At 45.8% G+C, this 24,525-nt stretch overlaps 1 protein-coding gene across 5 annotated transcripts in view; it reads left to right on the top strand.

Moving 5' to 3' along the window:
* The first annotated feature begins 13,138 nt into the window (after positions 1-13,138).
* ADAMTSL3 (ADAMTS like 3) overlaps positions 13,139-24,525 on the top strand; it is a 262,233-nt gene continuing 250,846 nt past the window's right edge. For 2 of the 5 annotated variants that reach the window (XM_074354070.1, XM_074354068.1), the window contains exons 1-2: positions 13,143-13,379; positions 14,831-14,940. In XM_074354070.1, coding sequence (XP_074210171.1) covers positions 14,848-14,940 — 93 coding nt within the window. In that variant the 5' untranslated portion in view covers positions 13,143-13,379; positions 14,831-14,847. Of the gene's footprint in view, positions 13,380-14,830; positions 14,941-24,525 lie in introns of all 5 variants that reach the window. The other 3 variants (XM_074354072.1, XM_074354071.1, XM_074354069.1) reach the window with 3 other exon arrangements.

The raw sequence follows: 24,525 nt of genomic DNA on the forward strand, positions 1-24,525 counted from the left end.
TAGGGTTCAGAATAAGGAAGCCCTCTTGCCCAGAGATCTGAGCCGCATTTTCCAGTACTGGCTTCTCCAGGAATAAAATGTTATTTTGGTTCCTTTATGGTCTCTATTTCTTTTGTCTTACTTCTCATGTGGTTCTTAATCGGGCCTCTTCCGGTACCAACTTTTGGCATATTTGTGCAGGAACTTTGAGAATGAGGCAGTGAGCATTCAGGGATTAAAGTAGCACATGGGAGAGTCTCATAGTGGGGCCAGGGCACGTGACTTTGGACATCAGTGTGTGGGCACTTGTGTCTTTGTCTGTGACAGCTTTCTATAGTTTTTATTAAGGCCCACTTTGGAATGGCCTCTGTGTTCGGCTGTCCAGACGTTACATGAGTTGAATAGTTTTTACTCCCTCTATTGTGTTATGTTGTTTAGGCCTGTCAACCATTTGGACTTTCTGCCTCTGGGATGATAAGCATTGATTTTCTATTAAGGTCCAAGTGACTGACTCAGAAATACCATGATTTTTCTGCATTAGCATCCCTCTGGGGCCTTCCTCCCCACACATGTTAGATGTGTTTGTTGGTCTTGGAGGTCTAGATTGCAGCTTTACGTTAAAAATGTGGTAGATATTTTTATCAGATAAAAAGGAAATGGGGCTACTGTTTTATTGGACAAAAGACCACATCTCACATGTCTTAGTCTTGGGAATCAGGCTGGCCTCAAAACTGTGTGAGGACCTACAGCATGGATAGTGGCAGGATAGTTTTGATGGTTTAGATGAGTGGTTCTCAGCTCTGCCTGTGCATTCAAATCTGGGCAACTTGAAAAAAAATAGATGGCCTACCCCCACCCCTATGTTTTTATTTAAATTATTGGGGGTGAGCCTGGGCCTTGATATTTTTTTAAGCCCTTAAAATAATTCTAAGGTATAGTCAGGATTGAGAACAATGCTTTCAATAAAAGAGGACCATGCATTAGGAAATGGAGATAAACTAGGGAAGTCCTGACTGGGGGGGGTCTTGTGATGTTCCAGGAAATGGTACCCCTCTTTCCCCGGAACATTAGACAAGGGTCAAAACAGGTGAGAGCCCATATACAACCTGTGTGTAAAAGGATAAGTTGGAGCACGTACTTTAGGATGGGAGCTGGAGGATATGCTGATGAGCCCGAGTAACCAGACAGGCGACCTAGTCCTAGAGGAGCTGGACCGTCATCACCTCCTCTCACAGGGACAGGCTGCATGGCTGCAGGCAGGTGGCTTCCAAACGAGGGGGCCTCTGTTACTCATGCCTAGTGCTAACCCGAGCTCACAAGTCAGATCACACAGTCTCCCTCCCAACTTGGCAGAACTGTTCAGGGCAAACCCCTTCTCATAGAAATCAGAAGAATGGGGGGAAAGTTATTCCTTTCTAGCTCTGGAGAATGAAGGTGAGGAACACACCTCAAAGACGACTCGAGTTTTCAGAGGCCAAAACAGATCTACATGAAAGGGAAAATGGAATATGTAGAAGATATATCCCTTATAGCTGCCTTTCAAAATGAGTTTATACCAGTGCATTAAAAAAAAAATCTAAAGATTGAAAAGCAAGAAATCAAACTCTGTTTATTTGCAGAGCATAAGATGTAGAAAATTCTAGGGAATCTACAAAAAATCTACTAGAACTAATATGCAGACTTATCAAGGTCATGGGATAGTAAGTTACTATATAAAAATTATATTTCTACATATGGCAAAAATTATTGAACTTAATAACTAAAATAGTGAAAAGCAATGCTATTTATAAAACATCAGAAAGCATAAAGTACTTAGAAAGTATTTGAACAAAAAATATGCAAGGCGTTGACAGTGAAAATTACAAAGCATCGCATAAAAAATTAAAGAAGACCTAAACAAATGGAGAGATATACTCAATATTATTAAAATGTCTGTTTTCTCCAAGGTAACCTCTAAATTCGATGCAATTCTAATAAAAATCTCAACAGTCTTATTTGTTGAAACTGACTAGCTGATTCTAAATTATATGGAAATACAGAAGTCCTGGAATAGCCAAAACAAAGAGGAAAACAAAGTTAGAGGACTTACACTATCTGATTTTAAGACTTACTATAAAGATACAGTAACTAAGACAGTGTGGAATTAGCATTAAGTTTAGATAAATAGATCAATGGAGTATAACAGAGGGTCTAGAAATAGACTCACATGTAAATTTATTTTCAGTAAAGGTGTTAAGGTAATTCAGTAGGAAAAGGAAAGTTCTTTTCCATAAAATAAAAATAAACCTTGACCCTTACCTCACACCATATATAAACATTATTTTAAAACGGATTGTAGACCTAAACATAAGAGCTAAGATCTTAAAGTTTTTAGAAGAGAACATAGGTAAATATCTTTATGGTCTTGAAGCAGGCCTAATTTCTTAGGACAAAAAAAGCTCTAATCCCAAGAAGACAAAATTGATAAATTGGACTTCATTAAAATTAAAAATTTCTTCTCATCTAAAGACACTATTAAAAAAAAATAAAAAGACAAATCATCAACTGGTAGAAAATGTTCACAGTACATATCTGTGACAGACTTATATGCAGAATATATACAGAGTTCTCATAAGTCAATTAAAAGCATTTTTAAATGGGCAAAAATTTGAAGAGACACTTTCACAAAAGGAGATACACACATGCCCAGTAAGCATATGAAAAGGTGCTCAACATCATTAGTCATCATCAGGGACTGGCCCATGGAAGGCACCAAGGAGGCCTAGACTTAAGCACTGAGTTTAGATAGAGGAACTAAGCAAAGGTAGCTACGTACCCCCCTCTCCCTCTTGGGAGCTGCTCATTTACCCAGAGCACACAGACAACTCAGGAATAGTGGTGGTGTGTGGTCTTCCTCTGCTTTACTTTATTATTATTGCTCTATTAATTCAAGATTTGGACAAAGAAAGGAATGCTGTTTGTTGGTTTCCCTTGAACCAACTTTTTGAAATAAAGCAACCATGCTTTTTATTTCAAGCTTCAAGCTGGTTGAGGCTTATTATCCTACCATTTTATCCTATTTTAGTCTGCATATATTTGTTCAATCTCTTTGTACATATTTATAACTGTCAGTGTGAAGCCACAGGAATGGTAATAGCGAGAGGACCACAGGCTGCCTCGGTCTCAGCTGTCACTGCCTCTGCCTCCTGGCTCTCCCAGTGCATCTGCAACTCAAAAAACAACCGTTCTTCAAAGCCTTGTGACTCTTGAGAGTCCAGAGACAGAGGGGTTAGTGCTCCCTAGAACCTCTACCAGGGAGGTGACACATCTTGTTTACCTTAAACTAATTATTTTTAAAACCATGGTCTCTGGTTTGCATAGCCAGGAGGAAGCCAGAGGAACAGGCTGGCAAGAGGCAGCCAGAAGGGCACCACAAAGGGAGATCCCCCTACCGAGGGGCCATCCCTGTGAGGTCCCAGGCCAGACGTGGTAATGAATCAGGTGATGCCGAGTCTCCTACAAGATACCCACCACCTCCTTTGCTTCCTGGCAGGGGTCAAAGAAGGCCAATCACAGCACACAGTTCTCTCCCCTCATCGTGATGGTCATTGTCGCCAGAGCAATGGCTACTGATGTATGTCATCAACCCCCTGAGTCTCAGTTATGAGGATAATTCCCTTCCTCAGTTCCCAGCATTCAAATAGAATTTTATGTAATAGCCACGTAGTGATTTCAGTGGGGAGTGGGTAGTTTGAGTGAAACATTTGAGTTCAAATCATCTTGAATCAAAAAAAAAAAATCATCTTGAATCAGAAGTCTCTCTACATGACCTGACATTTCATGTCAATATCAGTTTTTTAAAATTCCTTTTCCATTTTCCTTATTTATGCTTTGTAGAATACTAGTCATTTTGTTCTCAATTTTCCTGACCCCATACATGAATTTGGGGATACTTGTTTCATGGAGTTTTTTTGGTTTCTTTCTTAGTTTTAAAAAACAATAAAAATACACTGCTCTGGCCTAGATTTAATGAAATAGCATTTAGCAATTTCATGGGAAAGTTCTGAATAAGTCCCACTCTTGCTTTGATGGTGAACCAGAGACCCAGGCTAAGATTGAACGTCAAAACTTGCCTTGGAGGATTCAGGGTTGGGTGTGTCTTTCAGGACGAAGTTCGCAATGAAAGAGCAAAAGAACAGAGCTGAGAAAACATCCTAACATCTTTCATGCCAGACCCACTGAACCATATGAGCCAATGGTGAAGACAAAGGCAGGAATCAAAAGTGGCTCACAATGGTTGGTTTTTGTTTTTGAGAAAAAGAAATGTGATATTCTTCACTGTTTAGGAGAAATTATACACACACTACATGCACATTAGAGAACATTTAGAGATTCCTTTTTTGATAAACAAACATGGATAGACTGAGATGGTGAATGAGCTAGGTAGCTGGCGATTTCCAGCCACTCCATCAACTTCCATGGCTTCCAGTATCAACCGTATGTTGATCTAAACCTCCAGCCCAGGTTGTGTTCCTGATTCTAGACCTACAGGCATTCCCAGCTCAAAATGTTCCAGGTGAAGCCTTCATCTCTGCACTGCCTCTTTCCACCCAGTATGGTCCTCATCCTCTTATGTTCCCAATATCCACGAATGACAGACACTACCACCACTCACAGCCCATGGCAGAAGTCAGGGCATTAGCCTTGACTGTCTCTCCTTGGTACCCTACTCCTTAAATTGTTCACCAAGTCTTAACAATTCTACCTCTCTAATAACTGTCTCCAGTCCATCTGTTTTCTTCTGTTTCCACTACCACTCGTACCAGTTTAGGTCATCATGGGCTCTTGCTTGGATTATTAAAAATACAGCCAGAGTTATCATTCCTAAAATCCAGTCTTATTGTGTCATTGCTCTGCCAAATATTATACTAAGCAACCCATTGTGCTTAGAATCAAGTCTAAAAACCCATAGTATGGCATATGTGGCTTTGACAACTTGACCCCTGCCTGCCTCTGTCCACTTAGCTTTCGCCAATCCCATTTCACCTTGTGCTGCAGATGTATTAGTCAGCATAGACTGGTTTATGCTGCAGTAACAAATAACTCAAAAATTTCAGAGGTTTAATAGATAAAGGTAAACGCTTGTTCATACAAATTCTGCAGTTTGTTGGATGACTCTGTGGGTCAGCTGTCCTTCATGGTGTGGTTCAGCAATCCAGGACCCTTTGATTTTGTAGCTCTGCCATGTCAACACGCAGCCTCTATGTCAGCTGCCCAAGAGGAAGAGAGAGACGGAAGAAGCCATAAGCGCTTCTCACTAGGGAATCATAGTCCTCCAGGAGGATCCAGGAAGGAGACACATTAGAAGGGACTTGGTGGATATATAGCATTGTCTTTGCCACACCAAACAACTGACAAACACATGGTTGTTGAACTGGAACTTTCGTCTTTGGGCTTTTGCACGTTTTCCTTTTCGTCTGGAATTCTTACTTCACACCCAAACCTTCTTATGAATAATTCCTGCCCAGAACTAATTTTTTTTCTTTTGTGGAGGAACTGCATGGAATGCCAGACTAGAATCTCTTTCTCAGGATTATGAAATCTGGGACTATTCTAGAAACTGGCTTGTACCTGTCACCCATGAAATTAGATGTAAATTATGTCCCTTGAAATTTGATTTTCAAATCAAACAAAAATGTTTATTTGTATAGATTTTCACATCTCCCTGTGTAATAAAAAGAAATATGTTTAGATGGTTGGTTTTAAGTTGCTGAGCAACCAGCTCCCTAGTTCCGGATCTGATTTTTAAAATATTATATATAAGAAATATAGAATGGTGTGGCACACAACCATTATAGGTAAGCAAACATCCAGCCCATTTCAGAGTTGCTACCACTGAGAACATATTAGGAAAGAGAAAGGAGATGAACAAGTAACAGATGAACGATTTCTTAATTCTTTTTTTTTTAAAATGTAATAAAGTCATTGACTGTATTAATTATCATCACGTGACAAAGTATCACAAACTTAGTGGCTTGAAAAACACACATTTACCGTCTCACCGTTTCTGCAGTTCAGGAATCCAGGTGCAGCTTATCTCGATCCTCTGTTTCAGAGCCTTTCACAAAACTGCAGTAAAAGTGTCAGCCAGGGCCGAGCTGTCATCTAAGACTTGACTAGGGAAGGATGCACTTCCAGGCTCACGTGCTGTTGGCAGAACTCGGTTTTTTTGCTGGTTGTCAGCTGGAGGTCCTCAGATCCTTGCCATGTGGGACTCTGTTTTATAGTGGTGTACTCCATCAAATCCGGCTTGGGAGAGAGTCTGTCTCCTAGCCAGAAGGAAGTTGCAGTGTTACATAACACAGTCAAAGAAGTGACGTCCCATCACCTTTGCCATATTCTGTTGCTAAAGGTAAGTCCACAGGTCCTGCGCACACTCAAGAGGAAGTGATTACACAGTGGCGTGAACACCAGGACAGGGATCGCTGGGGGCCCTCTCAGAATCTGTCCACCACGGATACCCTACAATGTCCCCTCAGTTCCTTATTAGGCTGAGGGTGCATGCACACATACACACGTGTGAGTGTGATGGAAGTGGTCAGACAACAATTACTCGGGAGCACGTGATAAATTTACTCATTCTTTCCTAGATCGCCCCCTTAGCCATTTATATTATTTTAAAACAACCATTTGAGATAGTAGATTGTTCTTCATAGGAGAAAAACTACAGGAAGAACGTAGTTTTGATTTTTTAAAAACAATAACATCCTGTGCTTGTACTTAAAGTGTAGTTCTGACCTGAAATACTCCCTCTCCTAAGAAATCTTCAACAGCCCCATGACTGAATTAGTTACCATCCTACCCACAGCTTTTATAGGTCCCTGTTCTTACACCTCTGGGAACACTCATCACTCTGTACCACACTCGTTCCACAAGGCCAACTACAGGCAGGGACTGTATCTTATCAAGCCACTGTATTCCCAGGACCAAGCACACACCTGGCACAAGGTAGGCTGCCAATTAATATATATTGCGTTTCACTGCATTGAACCGGATTGTTTAGACCGAAAGCTGACCAGATGTGGGTGGTGGGATCTGAAGGGCTTTGGTTCTTCCCACTCACCCAGAGAACATTTTTGCCAGACTCTTGGTAAAGAAAGGATAAAAATGCTTAATTGGCTATCAGAACTCTCCCCCAAAGTTGTGTGTTTTGCAAAACTTAATACATAGGAATGTTTTTTTTTTTTAACTTATATTTGAAAAAAAGACTTTTCTTTGTGGTGTTTCCAACCCAAATATCACCAAGCTGACAGAGTAAGGAACACGAAGGGAGGCAGACTAAACAGGCGGGTCTCACTCTGCGGTGCCGGGTGAGTGACATGCAGAGCAGCCCTGGGGAGCACGCTTCTGTGCACAGCTCGGTCCTGGACGAGTCATAAGAAAACTAATATCACAATTTTAAGCAATAAAGTGTACAGAGTATGTTGGACTCTGTTCTTTTTGCTCAGGTGAATCAATTCTGGAATAAAACCTTGGTCTCCTTGAGTTGTCAGAGATGATGTGCTAGAGATGTAAAGTTTTCCGGCAGCTAAGGGTGAATCATTAAAGGAATATAGAGTGCCTGGTTTCATTTTCCTTTTCTTACAATTTAACCCTTTTGGGAGTGAATATTTTTCTAAAATGTAGCCTGTGCTTCCATATGTCCATAAACAGAATCCGATGGACAAGTGTACTTGTAAATCACCTGGATTCGTGAGCAGAAACACAGCCCTGTGTAATGACAGCGCGATGCTCTCAGGCCCCAGCGAGGTGAACAGATTGTACCAGATTTATGGTGTCTTTTACTTCTTTGGTGCCTTTTACAGTTTTTCTGTAGCCACTTTCTGCTGTCCATATCCCTTTTCTTAGCAGGTATTCTGTCTCTAATTTACAGCCTTTATTTTACTCTTGAAAACTAGATGAACAAACAAGTTAGCACTGTGTGCAAAGAAAGAATCAGTAGTGTTGAGTGAGAGCCAAGTGTTTGCTTATACACAGTGTGCTTGAATCTGATGTCAGCTGGATGCTCAGAATTCGTTTTTGTTCTGCTTGTGGGGAAACTTGGAGAGACTTCTAGAGCTGAGTTCTAGATTAGGAAGGTGTTGCTATGTTATATAAGCAAAGTGTAAAAACATTCTCAGAAGTTACACTGGAAGGACCTCTTAGAGCTTTCTAATTTTTATACTTTTCACAATATAATGAAGAAAACTGATGCTCAGAGAGGTGAAGCAACTTGCCCAGAACCACCCAATTTGTGGCCAAGCCTGGACAGGTAGGAGATTTCCTGACTACAACTCCAGGGTTCTCTACGCTGGCCTTGTGTCTCTAAGGGGAAGAAGACACGGGTCTCGTCAAGGGCAGAGTGCATGAGTTCAAAGGCACTGGCACATCTGCTCTCCCAGAGCATCTCTGTTCTGCTCACGTTGCTTGGTGCAGTCTGTGTGGACATACACGTTCGTGTGTGTGTACAGGTTTATCAGTGTATGTCATGCACACAAAACAGTCAGGTCGGCACCTTCCTAGCCCTGGAGCCTGGGTGAAAACTGGCCTTGGGTTTGGGGTCTGGAGAGTTTTCTGGCCCACCCCTAAAGATGGGGAACTTTTTAGAAAGAGTGTGTCCAACACCACCTCACCCTCCTGACAGCGATCTTGATGGGCTCAGGCCTCCCGCGTGGTGGCAGTCCCAACTCCTGAGCCTCCTGACTTGTAGGAAATCATGGATCTGGCACCCGAGGTGCTCCTTGGGGATCTGGGTGCAGGATGAGAGGAAAAGCCAAGAATGAGGGTGTGCCAGAGCACACAGAGCCGCTCACTGAGTAGAACCACTCCTGTCATACCGCCTCCCAAGGACTGTTTGTTGCTGATGAGGCAGAAGACTTGAACCCATTTTATAAAGTGGATTTCTGTTCCCAAGAAGGGCTCTGGACAGGCAGAAAACTGTCACCACTAGCTGAGCATGTTTCCCAGGTGGGGCGGGGGCTACCTGAGCAGCCGCGTGTGGTGGATGCCTTAGGGGTGGGTGCCCCGGCCAGACCCTCGTCATCGGCAGGCCCACCCATCCCCCAGCTGACGTGAGTGTCCTTCCCGGGGCATTGTCTTTGGCTGGTGAGACATGCCTTGGGGGTTCCACCGCCAATCAGCTCCAGAGGAAGCAAAGACCGACTAGCATGTGGGTACAAACAACACAGTCCTGTTGCCCGAAGACAGGGCAACTCCATGGTGCAGCCTCTGCTCCAGGGTCCCTGAGGATCAGCAGAGGGGCTAGACCTTCCCTCGGGCCCAGGCTCGCTCTGCTTCTGGCCCTTCCTTCTCCTGCGTCTCTTGCTCCATTACAAGTCTGTCCTTTAAGAGTGGTCCCTCGGCAATCTCGCACTCCTAAGACCCCCATGCTCACCTAACGTCCCCCCAAAGCATCCTCTCTGCCCACTGCGGTCAACTGTCACTTCTACAGGATTTGCCTGCAAGAGCTCCTTTTCTCCAAGTCTCCGACTCAGTCTTCTTGAATGTGCTTCCCAAGTCCGTCTCATGAGTCCTGCAACCAGAAAGAGTAATTCTGTATCAAGAACAAATTCAGGCCAAAGCCCTGAATTGATGTCACCTCTCTCTTAAGGTAAAATACACACATACCCCAACATCACTGAGTAACTTCCCTGGTTCTTTCTGTCTATCCCTCATACACATGGTGCATCGTTGAGCTTGTCTGGCTGGGGTCAGTAGATAGTGTGGGGAGTAGGAGTAAGAATCTCTTGAGACAGAAAAGGGAAACTGGGAACTCCTTAGGAAGGAAATGGAACTTGGTTTCTTAGACCTTTCAGAACTGAAATACACTGCCCTTGTCCCCAGGTGGTGGGGTTCTCATGGAGGCAGGTAGCCTGGGAGCCAGTCAGGGAGGGGCCTGAACTCCCCCACCTACCAGAGATAGACTGGTTGGGCAGTCACACCCAGTGGCCTGATCTGAGAGACTGGGCTTTTTTGCAATTGATTTTCTTACGTTTTCCCCTCTCTCCAATCTCCCCCCCACCTCCATGCCTTTAGCAATGTCTTAAAAATTATATATATATATATATGTATTTAATGGAGGTGCTGGGGGTTGAACCCAGGACCTAATGCATGCTAAGCATGAGCTCTACCGCTGACCTATACCTTCCCCTAGCACTGTTTTGTTTAAACATTTAGGCAGGCTTCGGGGGTGCAGGGTGGAGGGTGAGAGGGGAGAGTGTGTGTGTGACTGAGGGAAGACTGCATCTATACTTGGGCAGAGTGATGAAGGAGAGTTCTAAGCAGTGGGTAGCAAATCTGGGGACAGGACCTGTGAGGTCCAGCTAGCCCCCCATCCCCCCCCCCCCCCAGTAGAGACTGTCATCTGTGGCTCTTTGTTATTGTAACTCACAGCACCTTAGCCACACAGGTTGGACTGCTCTCCCTGCTACAGTGAACAGGAAGGTGGAGCTTCCATCAGGGAACTCATGATGTTTTCTCTTCTGCTTTTCACTCCTGACTAACTGTTCCTTGAAGGGGCTGGCCAGATACTAAATGGCACCTGTGGGAGAGAAAGGCTCAGCCCTCCTGGCCTCCTTGCTTAATGTGGGCACTCCCCAGGGGCTGGCTCAGGAATCAAAAGTGCCCAGGGGAAAATGAGACAGGAAGTCTTGCTGAGCCATTAATATCTTCAAGCAGAGTAGCTCAGCTGTTTCCAACAGCCCCACCGCCCCCTCCAACCCCTACTCCAGAGGCCTTCTGAGTGCCTTCCTGAGTCACTGCACCAGCATAATATCTCTTTGAATTCTCCATTTCATCTTGAATATTCATGTGATTTTTGTAATAGACTCCATGATACATCAGGGCTGGTTTTAGACTGTGAATGACATGAGAAGCTGTGTAGTCTAGTTGCTAAGAACATGCAGTGTCTAAACCTTTCTACATCAGTCTCCTCATTTGGAAAATGGAATTAAAAATTAGACCTACTCCATAGTGGTGGGCTAACTGAGTTAACGCAAGCAAAGTAGCTGGCACAGGGCTTGGGGTGCTGTGCATGTGCAGAAATAACATCATTATCCCTCAACCATTCCCTGAATCAGGAAGCAAACACAGTCAGCCCTCATTATTTGCAGATTCCATCTTTGTGAATTTGCCTACTTGCTAAGATTTATTTGCAACCCCCAAATCAATAGTTGCAGCACATTCATGGTCCTCTGATGAGGGGTGAAAACTTTGAGTTGCCTGGGATGCATGTTCCCAGCTAAGGCCAATCAAGGAAATGCTGTGCCTTCTTTTGTCAGCTCTCCCACTGCAAACAAGCATGCTTTTATGGCCTATTCAGTGCCACTTTTCACATTTTTGTCTTTTTTCTTGGTGATTTTACTGTTTAAGATGGCCCTCAAGACCAGTGCGGAAGTGCTCTCCTGTTCTTAAGCAGAAGAAGGCTGTGATATGCCGTGTGGAGAAAATCCTGTGTTAGATAAACGTCATTCAGGCACAAGGTGTGGGTTTGATGTTAATGAACCAATAAAATATGTTAAATAAGATGTCTTTAAGGAGAAATACACACAAAATAATTATGTTATGTATTGATTGGCTGACAAGAACATTATGACCAGAGGCTGGTAGGACTCTAATCCTGTATTTTCCCCAGGAGCAGCGGTTTAGTATTCCCAAATTCATGCTTCCCTTGACTTTATAAGAACATAACAATGGGGACTAAGGAGAATTGGCATACATAGGTGCAGTCTTTCTGGTTAACCCTGCCCTCACTGACCAGTCTCCCCTGCCTCCTGCACACTGAATGTCCTCTGCTCCCTTCCTGCAAGATTCCAGTCATTTTACATGGAGTGGAGAGATGGTGGATTTCCCTGGCTAGAGGAAGTCACCAGAGTAAGGAAGGGAAGATAGGGGAGGAAGGTAGGCAGGGCTAGCTGCACCATCTGTTATGGACCAACCACAGAACAGGCAGGAAAGCAACTTCAGGGATGAATGATGGAGGCTTTAGAAGAGATACAGGCTGTAATCCTGACTTTGCAATTCATTGTGTACAAGTTAGGTATCTCCTGGGTCTCAGCTTCCCCATCTGTGAATTGGGAATAATGATACCAACTAACACCACAGGGCTGTCATGAAGATGAGTTGCACATAAAGAGCTTGGCATGTGGCTGGCACACACTAGGCACCCAAGGAAACGATGACTGTGGTAGGGCTTAGCTGGGGGCATAACGAGACATTCCAAGCAATCCCCGAGCCCTTGCCTTTATACCTGTGAGTTTAGGCCAAGGCCAGGGACAAGCCTTTTGCCTTGCTTCTCTTCACTTCCCCAAGTCCATGAGGAATTCACCCCACTCCCGGTCCCTGGCACTTCCACCCTAAATCCCAGACCTAGACACCCCATTATTTGGGCAGCTGCTTAGCTCTCTGTTAAGCATGGTCTGCTCATAGTTAGTGGCACCAATTCCCGCTTTAGAGGCACCGCTACTCGGTCGGTCGCTCGTGGTTCCTGGCAGCCAAGTGTCTGGGTGGTGAGCGAGCTCAAGGGAGTCCGCCGGCCCCTGCGCGGGTCCACCCTGGGCAGCCCGGGAGGGGCCACTGGTCTCCGACTTTGACTTTGGTCACGCCTGGCCCGGAGCGCCAGAGGCTCGCAGGCACGAGCCAGCGGTTCCGGGCAAACCTCCGTGTGGCCGCTGGGTCTGACTTAGCAGAGTCGGCGCCCGGGCCCGGGAAGGGAGGGTGGAGGCTCGGGGAGGTGGTGGGGGTGGCGATGGCATCCCCGCTCCCGGCTCCGGCTGAGGCGGGGCGCCCCGGCTGGCTCGCGGCGCAGCGGCCGAATTTCCCCAGCGCGCCTGCCGGCGGCGGCGGTGGCGGCGTCGGCAATCCCGGCTCTTGGCACCACGCCTGGCGGCCGGCCCAGGGCGAGGAGTGGCTTCCAGGAAGCGGGCGGAGGAACGTTCCAGCCGAGTCTCGCCGTCGCCGCGGCCCCGCGCGCTCCGAGCGGCCCGGGCCGGCCCTTCACGCGCTCCCTTCGTGCCCCTGTTGCCCCCGGCACGGGCGGAGGGCGCGGGGTCCGGGCGAGGGCGGGCGGGCGCCCGGGCGCGCCGTGCACTTGCCGGGCGGTGCAGGTGGCGGCGCGCGCCCTCCGCCTCTGGGTCCCGGCCAGCGCCGCGCTCCGCACGCCCGGAGGGGGCGGGAGAGGCGGGGCAGCCCCCGTCCCAGCCCCATTTAACTTCTCGGAGGCGTCGGCGACTGCGGCGCCGCGGGCTGGAGGCCGGCGTCGGGGAAGGTCCCGGTCCCGGGTTCCGCACGAGGTGTTGACGAGGCGGCTTCTGCCCGCCTCTCCTCAGCGTGCGCCGAGCCCGCGCGGCCCGGGCTGCACGTCCCAGACATTTCTGCGGCGCCAGGTGGGTGCTCGGAGCTCGGCGCCCGGGGGCGGGCAGGCGCTCGCCGGGGGAGGGAGACGAAGCAGCAGCCGCCGAACCGGCCTGTGGGCCTCCGAGCAGAGGGGCGCTACGCGGCCCCGGCGGCCCCCAGGGCCGGGGCGCTCGCACGGCTAGGAGACCTCGGGCCGGGCCGGCTTCGTGCGGTCCTGGCGGACTGCGGGAGAGGCATTCGGGGGCGCGTAACTGTGGGGGCGCCGCCAGGTCGAGCGCGTTCAGGTTTGAGGGTTTTCAGGTAGAACGCGGGCTGACAGCAGCTAGTGGTCTCGGGCGTCGGAAGTTCCGGCCGCTTGGCAAGTGGGTCGCGAGCGCCTAGGGCGCCACGGGCTGAGCTACGCGCCCGCAGCGGCAAGTGGGAGTGCGGGGCCGGGGCGCGGCGGGGGCGCGGGCGCGGGGACCGCGAGGCGGCCGGTGGTCGGAGGAGCGCGCCCCGGGACGGCTGGGGCGAGCAAGCCCGGGGGGCGCACGGTCCCAGGGCCCGCACTGGCCGCCTCCCTTCAGCCCAGAGTCGCCGCCTCAGGTCGGAAACAGCAGCACATTTGCGGATCGCATTAGGCCAGGCCCTTAATGCTTTCTCCAGATGGAGAGAAGCCACCGACCCGCCCCCGGACACCGGCTCCGCCAAGGCGCCCGCGAGGCGAAGCGAGAGGCGAGGGTGACCTCGGCTTTTCGGCTTTTCCAGGCTCGACTCATACTCATTTCCCTGCAGAACATCAGGAGAACTCTGAAGAACAGCCCCGCTGCCCTCCTGGTCTCAGAGGGCCTCTGCTGGCTCGCCCTCACCTACTTTTAGGAGATTCTGCTAGGGTGGCTCAGAGGCTGTGCCCTCCGACGCTCCCAAGGCAGCTCTCAGGCCTCTCTGGCTGCAGGGCTGGGGCTCTGAGGATTAATGTTGTCATTTGGTCATTGGGAAAGCCTTGAACTATCAGACGACCTGCGGTCCAGTCCAAAAATAGTCACTGTCCTGCTGTATGAACTTAGGCAGGTCCCTTCCTTTCTCTGGGCTGGCTTAGTTGGGTTTGGACTCATTTTTGCCTTAAGTAAAAGAAGCTGGCAGGTGCCCTAACCCTTGGGTCCATGCTGGCTTTCTGAGTCAGATGCCAATAGCCACACCCTGCTGTTGACAGATGGGTTGGGAAGTGGCTGGTGCAGAGATGCCTCAGCTTCTGGAGGGCTGGAGGTGTGGGTTACACACTGGAGCGGGTCTAGCTGCCCGCCTGACTTTGATGTGGACTCCTCCTAGAGAGAGCCCCAGATGGTCTGTACCCTGTGGTAGGTAGCTCCATCCTGGGCCAACACAAACCTTTCCAAGTCATTGTGTGGGGTTCGGGGTTCCTCCCTCTGATTGGTCTAAGTCATGGGTGCTGCCGCTGGGTCCAGAGCTGGTTGGAAACCAACTGTTCCCTCTTTTGTAGGTTAAAAGTGAGATCCCATGGCTTCCTGGAAGAGCCCCTGGTGGCTGCTGAGATGGATGGTCTTCATGCACACTGCCCTCCTGCAGGTAATAGGGAGGGCGAGAGGGATGGTAGGCATCCTTCTGTTTACTTAGGAACATTATTTGAGATCACTTAAAATGTGGTATGATTAATGTTAATCTTATACCAAAGAGAATCTAATTTTGTCTTTTACTTTAAGCAAATGGTACTTCTGGTTGACTTAGCTGTAAGAATATTCCAATCCATTGAGTCCTAATACCCCTGTACCTTGATACTACTATGAATACTATATACCAGTGATGACGTGGGGCTGTGATGGATCCTGCCTTTTCAGTCTAGAATGGCTGTCTGCATGGGCCCGGTAGAGACTTTGCTGCTAGAGGCTAGGATGCAATGAATGAACAGAGCTGAGGTTCTGGCCATAGCTCAGCCACTAAATAAGTATTCTGTGTTTACCTCAATCAACACATATCACACTGTTTTGCAGTCCTTTCTTTAGATTCCTGTCTTTCCCACCAGTCAGGGGGGACCCAGCTCAAGCATTGCATCCTCATTTACCTACAGAGCAGACTCAAACAAAGGAATGAAGCTAGTGTTGCCTGAGAGACAATAGGGAATGGTGGAGACAGTGGCAGAGTTGCTGGTACATGCTCCATCTTTTAAGATCAGCCTCTACTCAGCTGCAGGTGATCATTGCCATGTGACAAGCAAACCCAGGATTGCCAAATCTTCCTATTTTTCAAGATAGCTGGTTATCCAAACTTCCTGTGATATCTCCCAGTTTTTAAAGCATTGAAAGCCAAACAAATATGTTTGTAGACTGGATTCAGCCAAGCAGTTTGTACCTCCAGATCTAAAGGTGCAGAGCACCTTCAGTACTGTGTCCCGAGTGTTGCTGCTAGCCCATACAGTACCTGGTGTGAATTAGAACATGCTAGTCCATACGGTATCTTGTGTGAATTAATAGAAGGCAACCCTTCCCTGCACATTTAACCTCTCATCACATGGCTTGGTGGCCTCTGTACTCTTGGGGTTTGGCAAAGGGCCTGGCCCTTAACAAGGGCTTTCACATCTATTAGATGAGCACGCACACGTAAATAGATACATCCTGGGAGAGATTAATCAGACTTCTGCTTTTCATTTCACTCTCTGGGACTTAGTGCTTCTAAGGCCTCTTCAGCTCCAGTGCCCCATGGTTTCTGTGACTCATGCAGAACTGGTTAGTGAGGTACATCTTCTCCCCCATTATCCATTTTATTGATGCTACCCCATATTCACAGTTTAGTAGATCTCTTTTATTAGAACAAATGTTAATATTTTCAGGGTGATTTTCAGGTTTCTGTGGTCAGCGAGATGTAGCATTGGGGCAAAAGTGCGGAGACTTGCTTCTCCATCCCATCAGCAGATCTGAAACAGGCTATGAGATCTGCAGAGATTTGTTCCTGATCAAGTGGGGCTGAGGCTTCAAGGCGCAGGGTTTCATTTTGTCTTCTTCCACCCTATAAAATTTAAATGTGCTTTGAGGCAGTCTGTTGACCTTTGGCCAAGGGCAGTGTTTGCCCAGCTTGAATCACTCACTGACCTCTTTTGGATTTTTCCATATCTTTGTGCCTCTGCAGTGTTGTTTCCATGTATGGGGCAGTGCGCACAGAAGGTTGTAAAAGGAGATTTCAGGCCAGCGGCCTTCATTATCCACAGCATCAGCTGTGGGAAGCCCAGCTCCACCACTTCATGGCCTGTCATACAAACATCTCTGCATCTCAGTTTTCACGTTTGCAGACAGGGGGTATCTACTTCATTGAATTGTTTGGAGGAGTTAATCCCTTGCGAAGATTAGAAAAGTAAAAAGCAAAACAAAACGAAACTGTCTGGCCTGTAACAAGTGTACCAAAAATATTAGCTCTCCGCTGTTGCTGCCGTCATAACCCCTTGAAATGGGGGAGGCGCCTGTGATTCCGCTGTGGAACTGTAGGGGGCACTCAGGAGGCATCAGCTGAGGACAGAAGATGCTGCAGGGGCTGGAAGGAGGTGGGACCTGATCTTTTCATGGGAGGTTCCTGCAGGTGTGGGTGGGATTGTCCAGGGCAGTCCCATCACTGATCCTGGGAGAATGTTCTAGTAAAGGCTAGGTCGGTTTGGGGCCCTGCTTATGGGTTGGACACTTGGTTATTTCCCCAGGGTCAACCTGGGTTTGATTCAAAGCTGCCCCTCCCAGGTATCGTGGGATTTGGGCGTTGGGGGCCCTTGCCGCGTTCTCTAGTCCCTCCCCTTGTCTTACAAGTGCTGCCACCAGAGGGCTGGTGGGGAATTAATAGCCACGTGAGGATGGGCCACAGGGAGCATGGGATGTGCCAGCTAATTTAATAAAAACTAGATTTTCTTTATTAAATCAGTTAAAACTGAAACTTTTATGTTCACTGACCACAAGTAATTGTGATAGATTGCAGAGCAAGCCATGAGGTCGGCAGCCTTGTGTTTTTCTAACTCGTTCTTGACCATTTCTGGAGGAGCTGGCTGTTCCCTCACGCGGACAGCTGGAGAGGCCTCCCCGCTTCCTGCCACACCCCGGCCCTGGCAGCTTCCTGTTGCTCTGGGCCTGCTCCTGAGGGACCCTGGCCTCCCCTGCGAAGGCAGCTGCTGCTGCTCCAGCTCCCTTCCAGCCTTCGTCACCGAGAAGTCTCAACTCAGTGGGCTGTGACTGTGGGGCCAGTTTTGCCAAATCCATTCCGTTTCCATGCCTGCACGTGGCCTGGGGCAGAGTCACTCTCATTTATTGAGAGGCCAGTCCATTTCCCACTTGATTTCAGTCTCATCTCCCTTCTCTCTGGTCTAGGCTTGCCACACGGCTCCAGGTACCTGGAGAGGGCCACACCACGGTCCGTTCTCTTCTCACCTTGACCAGTGGTGAGGATCCGTCTTCCTTTTAGTTATTCCGGGTCCAGCTCCCAGGGGTTGGAAATAAGGAGAGGGATGGAGGGGAAGGGCCAACAGCTCTGGGCTGAACTGGATGCCCCTCTCTGGTGGTGCCACCGTCTCTCCTCTCTGGCTCTCACTGACTTTCCGCCATCTGGGTAGCACATGTGAGTTCGTCAGAGGGCGCTGTGGGACCTTCCTGTCCCGAGGCAGGAGGTCCAGCTCTGACTTGCCTCGTGCTGCTGGGATCTTCTTGCCCAGCAGGCAGCTCCGCTGGGTAAAGCACTAGCAGGAAGAGTCAAACCCAACTCCCTTTGGTGTTGTCCACTTGATCCGGAGGAAACGCACACGTCCTTGTCATACAGACAGTGGGGATATGGGGTGCGCCAGTGCTGCCTCCTCTCTGTCCTGCCTCCTCCCTGCCATTCTTTGTTCCTTGGTCTGCTGCACAGGAACAGATCAGTGGACCCAGGCTAAGCAGGTGCCTATCTGGGGAGTGGATTGCCCGTCTCCCCTTGCAGGCATCCGTGAGCTCTATGAGTGATTCTTTTCTTTCTTCAGTGCATCTCAGTCCTCCTTAGAGATCGAGGAAGGAGTGAGGTGGTGGCTGGTGATAACAGGACTTACGTCCCTTTGCAGGGAGCTCTAAGAGAGAGGTCCCCCTATGTTGGTAGCTCTCTTTAGAATGTGGGGCACTGAGCTCCTCTTCGTTGTTAGCTTTGGCCCCTAAACTGCAATGGGAAGGGTCCCACTGACTATCTGGATACTAAAATGGGGCTTTAGTCTTAGGGCCAGTGCTCGTCTTGGTGGTAGTTCTGGTTTCAGTGATCCTGATTTCAGTGGTTCTGGTGTGATGTTTTAAACGTTGTCATTTTAGGTCATTCTTGGTGGTTCTGGTCTCAGTGGTTGTCTTTGGCGTTGTTTTTGGTTTTGTTTTGGATCTTAATCATTCTGGTTTTATCAGTTCTGGGGTCGGGAGTGGGGAGTGGTTCTGGTTTCAGTCCTTTTGGATATTTTGGTGGTTCTGGTCTTGGTGGTATGTTTGTCTCAGTGGCCGTCACCGTGGTGGAGACTCTGGTATTAGCAGCTCTTGCCTTGGTGTTGCCTCTGGTCTTGATGGCAGTTCCCCCCCGTGATACCACCTGCAGTAACCCCAACCTTCGCTTTCACTCCACCTCCTTTAAATCAGAAGGCAGAACCCACGCTTGAGGGGTGGTCGTGGGTACAGAAATCCCCTGCCTCCTCCTGACCCAGTGGCAGATTCAATCTGAGTTGGTGGCTGCTGTCACTTCCCTCTTGAACTGAGTCCTCCATGAGCATTGGTTAGAGATCTGTAAACACTTAGATTCACCCTTTACCATAACTTCTTATGATATCATTTAATTTGTGGTAGGACCTTTTTCTTTTTTGCATCCTTTTAATGTTTCTCCCTTTCTTCTCATATGCGTGATCTTCTGATCATCCTTCCTCAGAACTCTTCAGCCAAGTTCTGTGACACTTTTCCTGCTGTTCCCTATCCAAGAAATACTTTTAAGAGAATGACAATCAGTTGATTGAGCTCATTGTCATCATTTGACATTCTGTGTCTAGAGGCATTGACCACTAGCAGGTAAATTGTGCAAATAAAACATTTAAATTGTAGAAAAATAGAAGATATAGATAAATGAAAGGAAAAATCAAAATCTAAAAAATTGCCTTAATATTACCACCCAGATAACAACTACTCACATTTTCATGTGTAATCTTCCAGACTTTTTCTATGCATAAATATGATATAAATTTATGTATATGTTTTGATAAATGGGATCATGCTAAACATACTGTTTTATGCATCATTTTTCAGTCTATAGATCATGAACATCTTTCCAATGTCAATACATATATGACTGCATTTTCATTTGTAATGACTGTGTTCATTGTGCTTTTGGATACACAGGAACACAGTCATTTGTTTAAATACATTATTTCTTTATTGGGCATTTGGGTTGTTTCCAGGATGGTTTGTTCGCTTGTGTTTGCTAGCTGCCACCTGCCGTGAACATTATAGGCTCACGTTTTTCTCACTTACTTGAATATTTCCTTAAAATAATTTTTCCTTAAAGGAATGTGCTTTGCTACACATTTGATAGACACTTTGGCCTTCCTCCTCTTCGCCTTGTTTTATTCTGGGTGGAGGTTTGCCAGTTGGATGCATACTGCAAACTGTGTTGGCACTGATGGTGGAGTCTGAAGAGAAAGACCTAAGCTTGTCCTGGAGGCAGACTCCACCTTATTACCAAGTTGCTGAAGTTATTGGATAGGTAAGGAGTCAGATAGATCCCGGGAGAATCCAGTGGGAGAATGAGTGGGAACTCTCACCTTGATTGTCACAAAATGGAAGAGGTCTGGTATCCCTGAGAGGTTTCTGTCTGCCTCTCTGCCTCTTCCATGAGCTGCAGATCAGCACATCCGTGAGCTGCTTCCTACTTCCCCCAGCGTATTCCCTGGGGGCCTCAAACACAATACTTCCTAAAGGGAGGTCCTCACTGCCCACCCAGCTCTGTCTCAGTGCCTGGATTCTCCATCTTCTGGTCATTTGATACAGAATCCTGGGGTCACTCTAGATGCCTTCTTCTCTGTTGCCCCTGCCCTCTACCCATTTGGCCACTAACTTCCATTTGTTCCATGTCAGAAATATGTCTTAAATCTGTTTTGTCCTCTCTGTTTCTGTTGATACCCTATGTTTGAAGAGTAGGATATCTGACAGCATGGGGTATGAAATAAGGATGAACAAAGAGAGTTTGTGGCTATCTGTCTTGTGGGGAGGACCTTGACGAGCATGCTAAATAAGTAAATGATAAAGAGGAGTCGATCCGGCGGGCAGCATGGAGTCCTGTGGGCCTTGGCCAGAAGGTGACAGGACGCACTACGTTAATACTCCACTGGATCACTAGAACATCCCAAGGATACTTGGGATGCTGCTGGTACTGTGCAGTTGGTTATGGTAACTTCAAGTCAGTTCACGAAGGTGCATGGGTGGGGAGTTAGTCATGGACAAGAGGATGTGAATATGGGCACCGTTTTAGAACCTGAGGGATAGAACTTGACAAGTGATTATGTGGGATCGAGAGAGAAAGAGGGAAGAATTGAAGATTCCTTTAGGTTTTGAACAAGTTTTAGGGACACGTGAAGGTGAAAATTCATCCTGATCTTGTGAGATTGATTATGTTTGAAGGAGTAGTTTCAGGGAGAGCTGTGGATTGCAGAAGGTGAGGCACTGAATGAAGAAAATATGTAATACCCCTTTAGAAGGAGACAGGATCATTAGAAAGGTTTTTCTGAGCAAAGTGAACACTTCAGTGTATATGTTCTTCAAAGGGATGCAGCCAGGAGAAAGGGAGGGATTAAAAATACAAGATGAAAAAACCAATTATATGCAATTGTTTCATAACAGAAAAAAGTAAGCAGTGTTTCCCCACTGCATTGCTAATGGATCTTAAAGCACCAAAATTAACATCTTATGGAAACCACATTTCAAGGTTTATGATTGTGATTGCTCTCAGTTTATTTTTACAAAGATGCTAATTTCCATAAATAGCATGGAAGCATAAAGCAATTTCCTTTCCAAGTATTTTATGCAATTACTTTCTGGAATTTGTCAGCACTGAACAGCTCCAGCCAATAAATGCTATAAATTATTGTGGTCAAATGCTCAGAAATGCATTTGTTTTCCAAGCTTTCATTTATAAATATAATAGCATGTTATTTTGAAAAAAATTTTAAAGGGAAGAATAACTCTATTTTGTCAATAAAAACATATTTATAGTATTAAAGGACTCTTTGAATTCTCTTTACTCTCTCATTTGAAATTCCCATTTTCCCCCGATTTAAAAACATAAAACATATTCAGTATTAAATATGTGGAAAACACAGGAAAGGACAAAGATGAAAAAAATCACCTTTCATTCTAACAGCTGTTAGAATTTTGTTGTAGGTGTCATTAATATTCTTAGAATATTAACATATATATGTATCTTTTAAAAAGTGATTACACTATATTTTGATCATAAGTTTGTAAAGATTTAACAATAAGGACTATTTCTATATGCCATTGCATATTTTATTTATAATAATATTTAATGTCTTCATAGTATTGCATCATTTGGTGTGCTGTATTTTATTAACTATTCTTTACTTCTGACCATTTAAGTTCATCAGTTTTTTGCTGTTGCAAATAATGCTGCTATAAAAATATGCTTGTAGATCCATCTTTGGTCACACTTGTGATTATTTTCTTTGAATACATTTCTAGAAAAATGTGTTTGTTGAAGCATAATTTTAAGGTCAAAAGCTATGCCGGTTTTAAGGCCAATATAAGATTTAAGGAAATTTTAGTAGTGAGAGATTCTTTTTTTTTTTTTTTTTTTTTTTTTGTAGTGAGAGTCTTGAAAACACTTTTGGGCCATTTATATTACTGTTTTTGTGTTTGGTCTCTGTAAGGCATTAGAAATAGTGTGAAAGATTTTATATTCATATTTTTGCCTATTTTTCTATTGAGAATCTCTTACTAATTTGTATGTGCTCTTTATATATAAAGAATATTAGTCTTTTTCTTTAATATATAGCACATAATTTCCCAATTTTATCATTAATAATTTAATTTAATTTTCTTTATATACTGACATATAACATTTTTAAGTTGTCTACTCTAGGAGTCTCTGAATTTAAGAATTCTTTGCTTTGCATCACACTTAGAAATAACCTCATACTGAGAGTAAGTAGATATAGTCTATGTTCTAGTCTTATATTTCTTTTTCAGTATTAAAATTTTTATTTTATAATGGGTTTAGTCAACGTATCTCCCATTCTCTTCCTGCGCTAATACCATTGTTTTAAAGTTACTGTGTAGCTTTGTAATGTATTTACCATCTACTAAGGCAAGACCTCTGTCTTCATTGTTATACTTTTGACTAGTCTGGAAGGTCTTTAACATTGTTTGGACAAGTTGCAAGGATGAAAATCCTACTGGTTTCAATGGCCATGGCAGAATGGAGGAGTAACAAGAGTTCATTCCCTCAAAACTATATGAAACAAACAAAAAAGAACAAAGTGTTCTCCAGTGAAAGCAGGAAATGGTGCCTGTTCGCAAACACAAACTATGAAGTACTTTCTCCGAGCACTGTGAGGTCTAGACCTGGGTGGGAGAGGGTCCTGCAGGCTGACACGTGTGTCCGGATTCTGAGCAGGACAGAGATTTCCCTGATAATGACCGTCACAGTTTGTGCTTACTTAATAAACTTTTGGTAAGAAGAGTGAAATTGGGGGCCTGGATGGGACTCAAAATAAATGAGCATTTTCTCCAAAGAGGCCTAGTTGACACCCAAAACGGTAAGGGACATAGAGTTGAAGGGGAAAACTGTTGACACAGAATTTTTGTCGTCTGGGTGCACAGCAGACCCTCGTACAGGGAGAGCCCGCCGAAGGCGGAGTTGGGGGAGGAAAGCAGCTCTTCTCTTTGCAAAATGCGGTGGATTAAGGGGGTTCCTTGGGAACCTCACTGATTTTTGAATGTTGAAAATAAAAGGAAGAGGTGACGCTAGAGAAAAGGAAAGAGCATATTTAGTGAGAGAATGAGCCAGACAACAATGCAGAGTTGAAGCTGTGGACACTCTAGTTCATTCCCTGATCTCAGGCCTGTTGTCCTTGTGCTGCTGCTCTTCAGCAAGCAGCTGACCCCATTAGGAACAAGAATATAGTAAACTCAATGGAATCAGCACTGAGGACATGCTAGATAGAACGGGCATTCTGTAAGATGAAATATAAAACAAACAAACAAATGATTATGGGAAAACAATAACAAAGGAAATCCAACATACATATAGTTAATGTTTCTTAGAAAGAACAGAAAAAATTCAACAATACAATCAGAGAAAGCTTTTCTCATTCTGTCTTCAGGTCTTTGTAAATTATGATTCTAAATTTTTTGGCATTGAGTATTTCTGAAGAGAACTCTGGGGCCAATCTGATTTTTTCCCCCTTATTATGCCTCATGTGTCTCCCCTGATGCATACACGATTTTTTCTTTATTCTAATGTCCGTATTTTCATCTGGATATGATGTGAATACGTTCTTATCTTCGTAAGTGTCTCTGTTTGTGTGTGTTTTAGGACAGGTTTTTTTTAATGTGGTCTTCAAATCTCTAATGTTTTTATTTTTTATTTTTGCCATTCTTTTCCTGAGCTCACGTTTTCTGTCGTCTTAAAATGTTTTCTTTAAACTCTTGTATTTCTTCCTGAACTTTTTAAAAGTGAGATCAGATTGTCTATAGTTTACTTGTGACTTTTTCTGAGTAATTTATCTAGAGATTCATGTTCATTGATCACATTTTATTTATGTTTGTTTCTATTTTTGAAAGTTTGTGTGCATTGATCTTGTGAGGGTTCTGTTCTGATAGGGATTCTCTTTTCAGTGGGGCTCTGCTCCATGTGAGTCTCATCCTTCTCAGATTAGCAGGCTAACCAGGTTATATTCTTCTCTTGGTGATGAAGGAGACACATGAGAGCAATTCCAAATGCATGAAGGTCTTTGTTATGCATTCTGCTTGTGTCATTTTTGTAAATCTCATTGACCGAAGCAACTCACATAGCTGAAGACACAGTCAAGGGACAGGGAAGTACCCTCTCCTACTATGAGGACATACCAGGTTATATGGCCAAGTCCAGAGTTATTGGAGTGGGCAAGTATTCTCCCATAGGGACTGTATGTATGTACAGGGTGAGGGC

Source organism: Camelus bactrianus, chromosome 27 (genome assembly GCF_048773025.1).
Source record: "Camelus bactrianus isolate YW-2024 breed Bactrian camel chromosome 27, ASM4877302v1, whole genome shotgun sequence".
Taxonomy (NCBI): Eukaryota; Metazoa; Chordata; class Mammalia; order Artiodactyla; family Camelidae; genus Camelus; species Camelus bactrianus.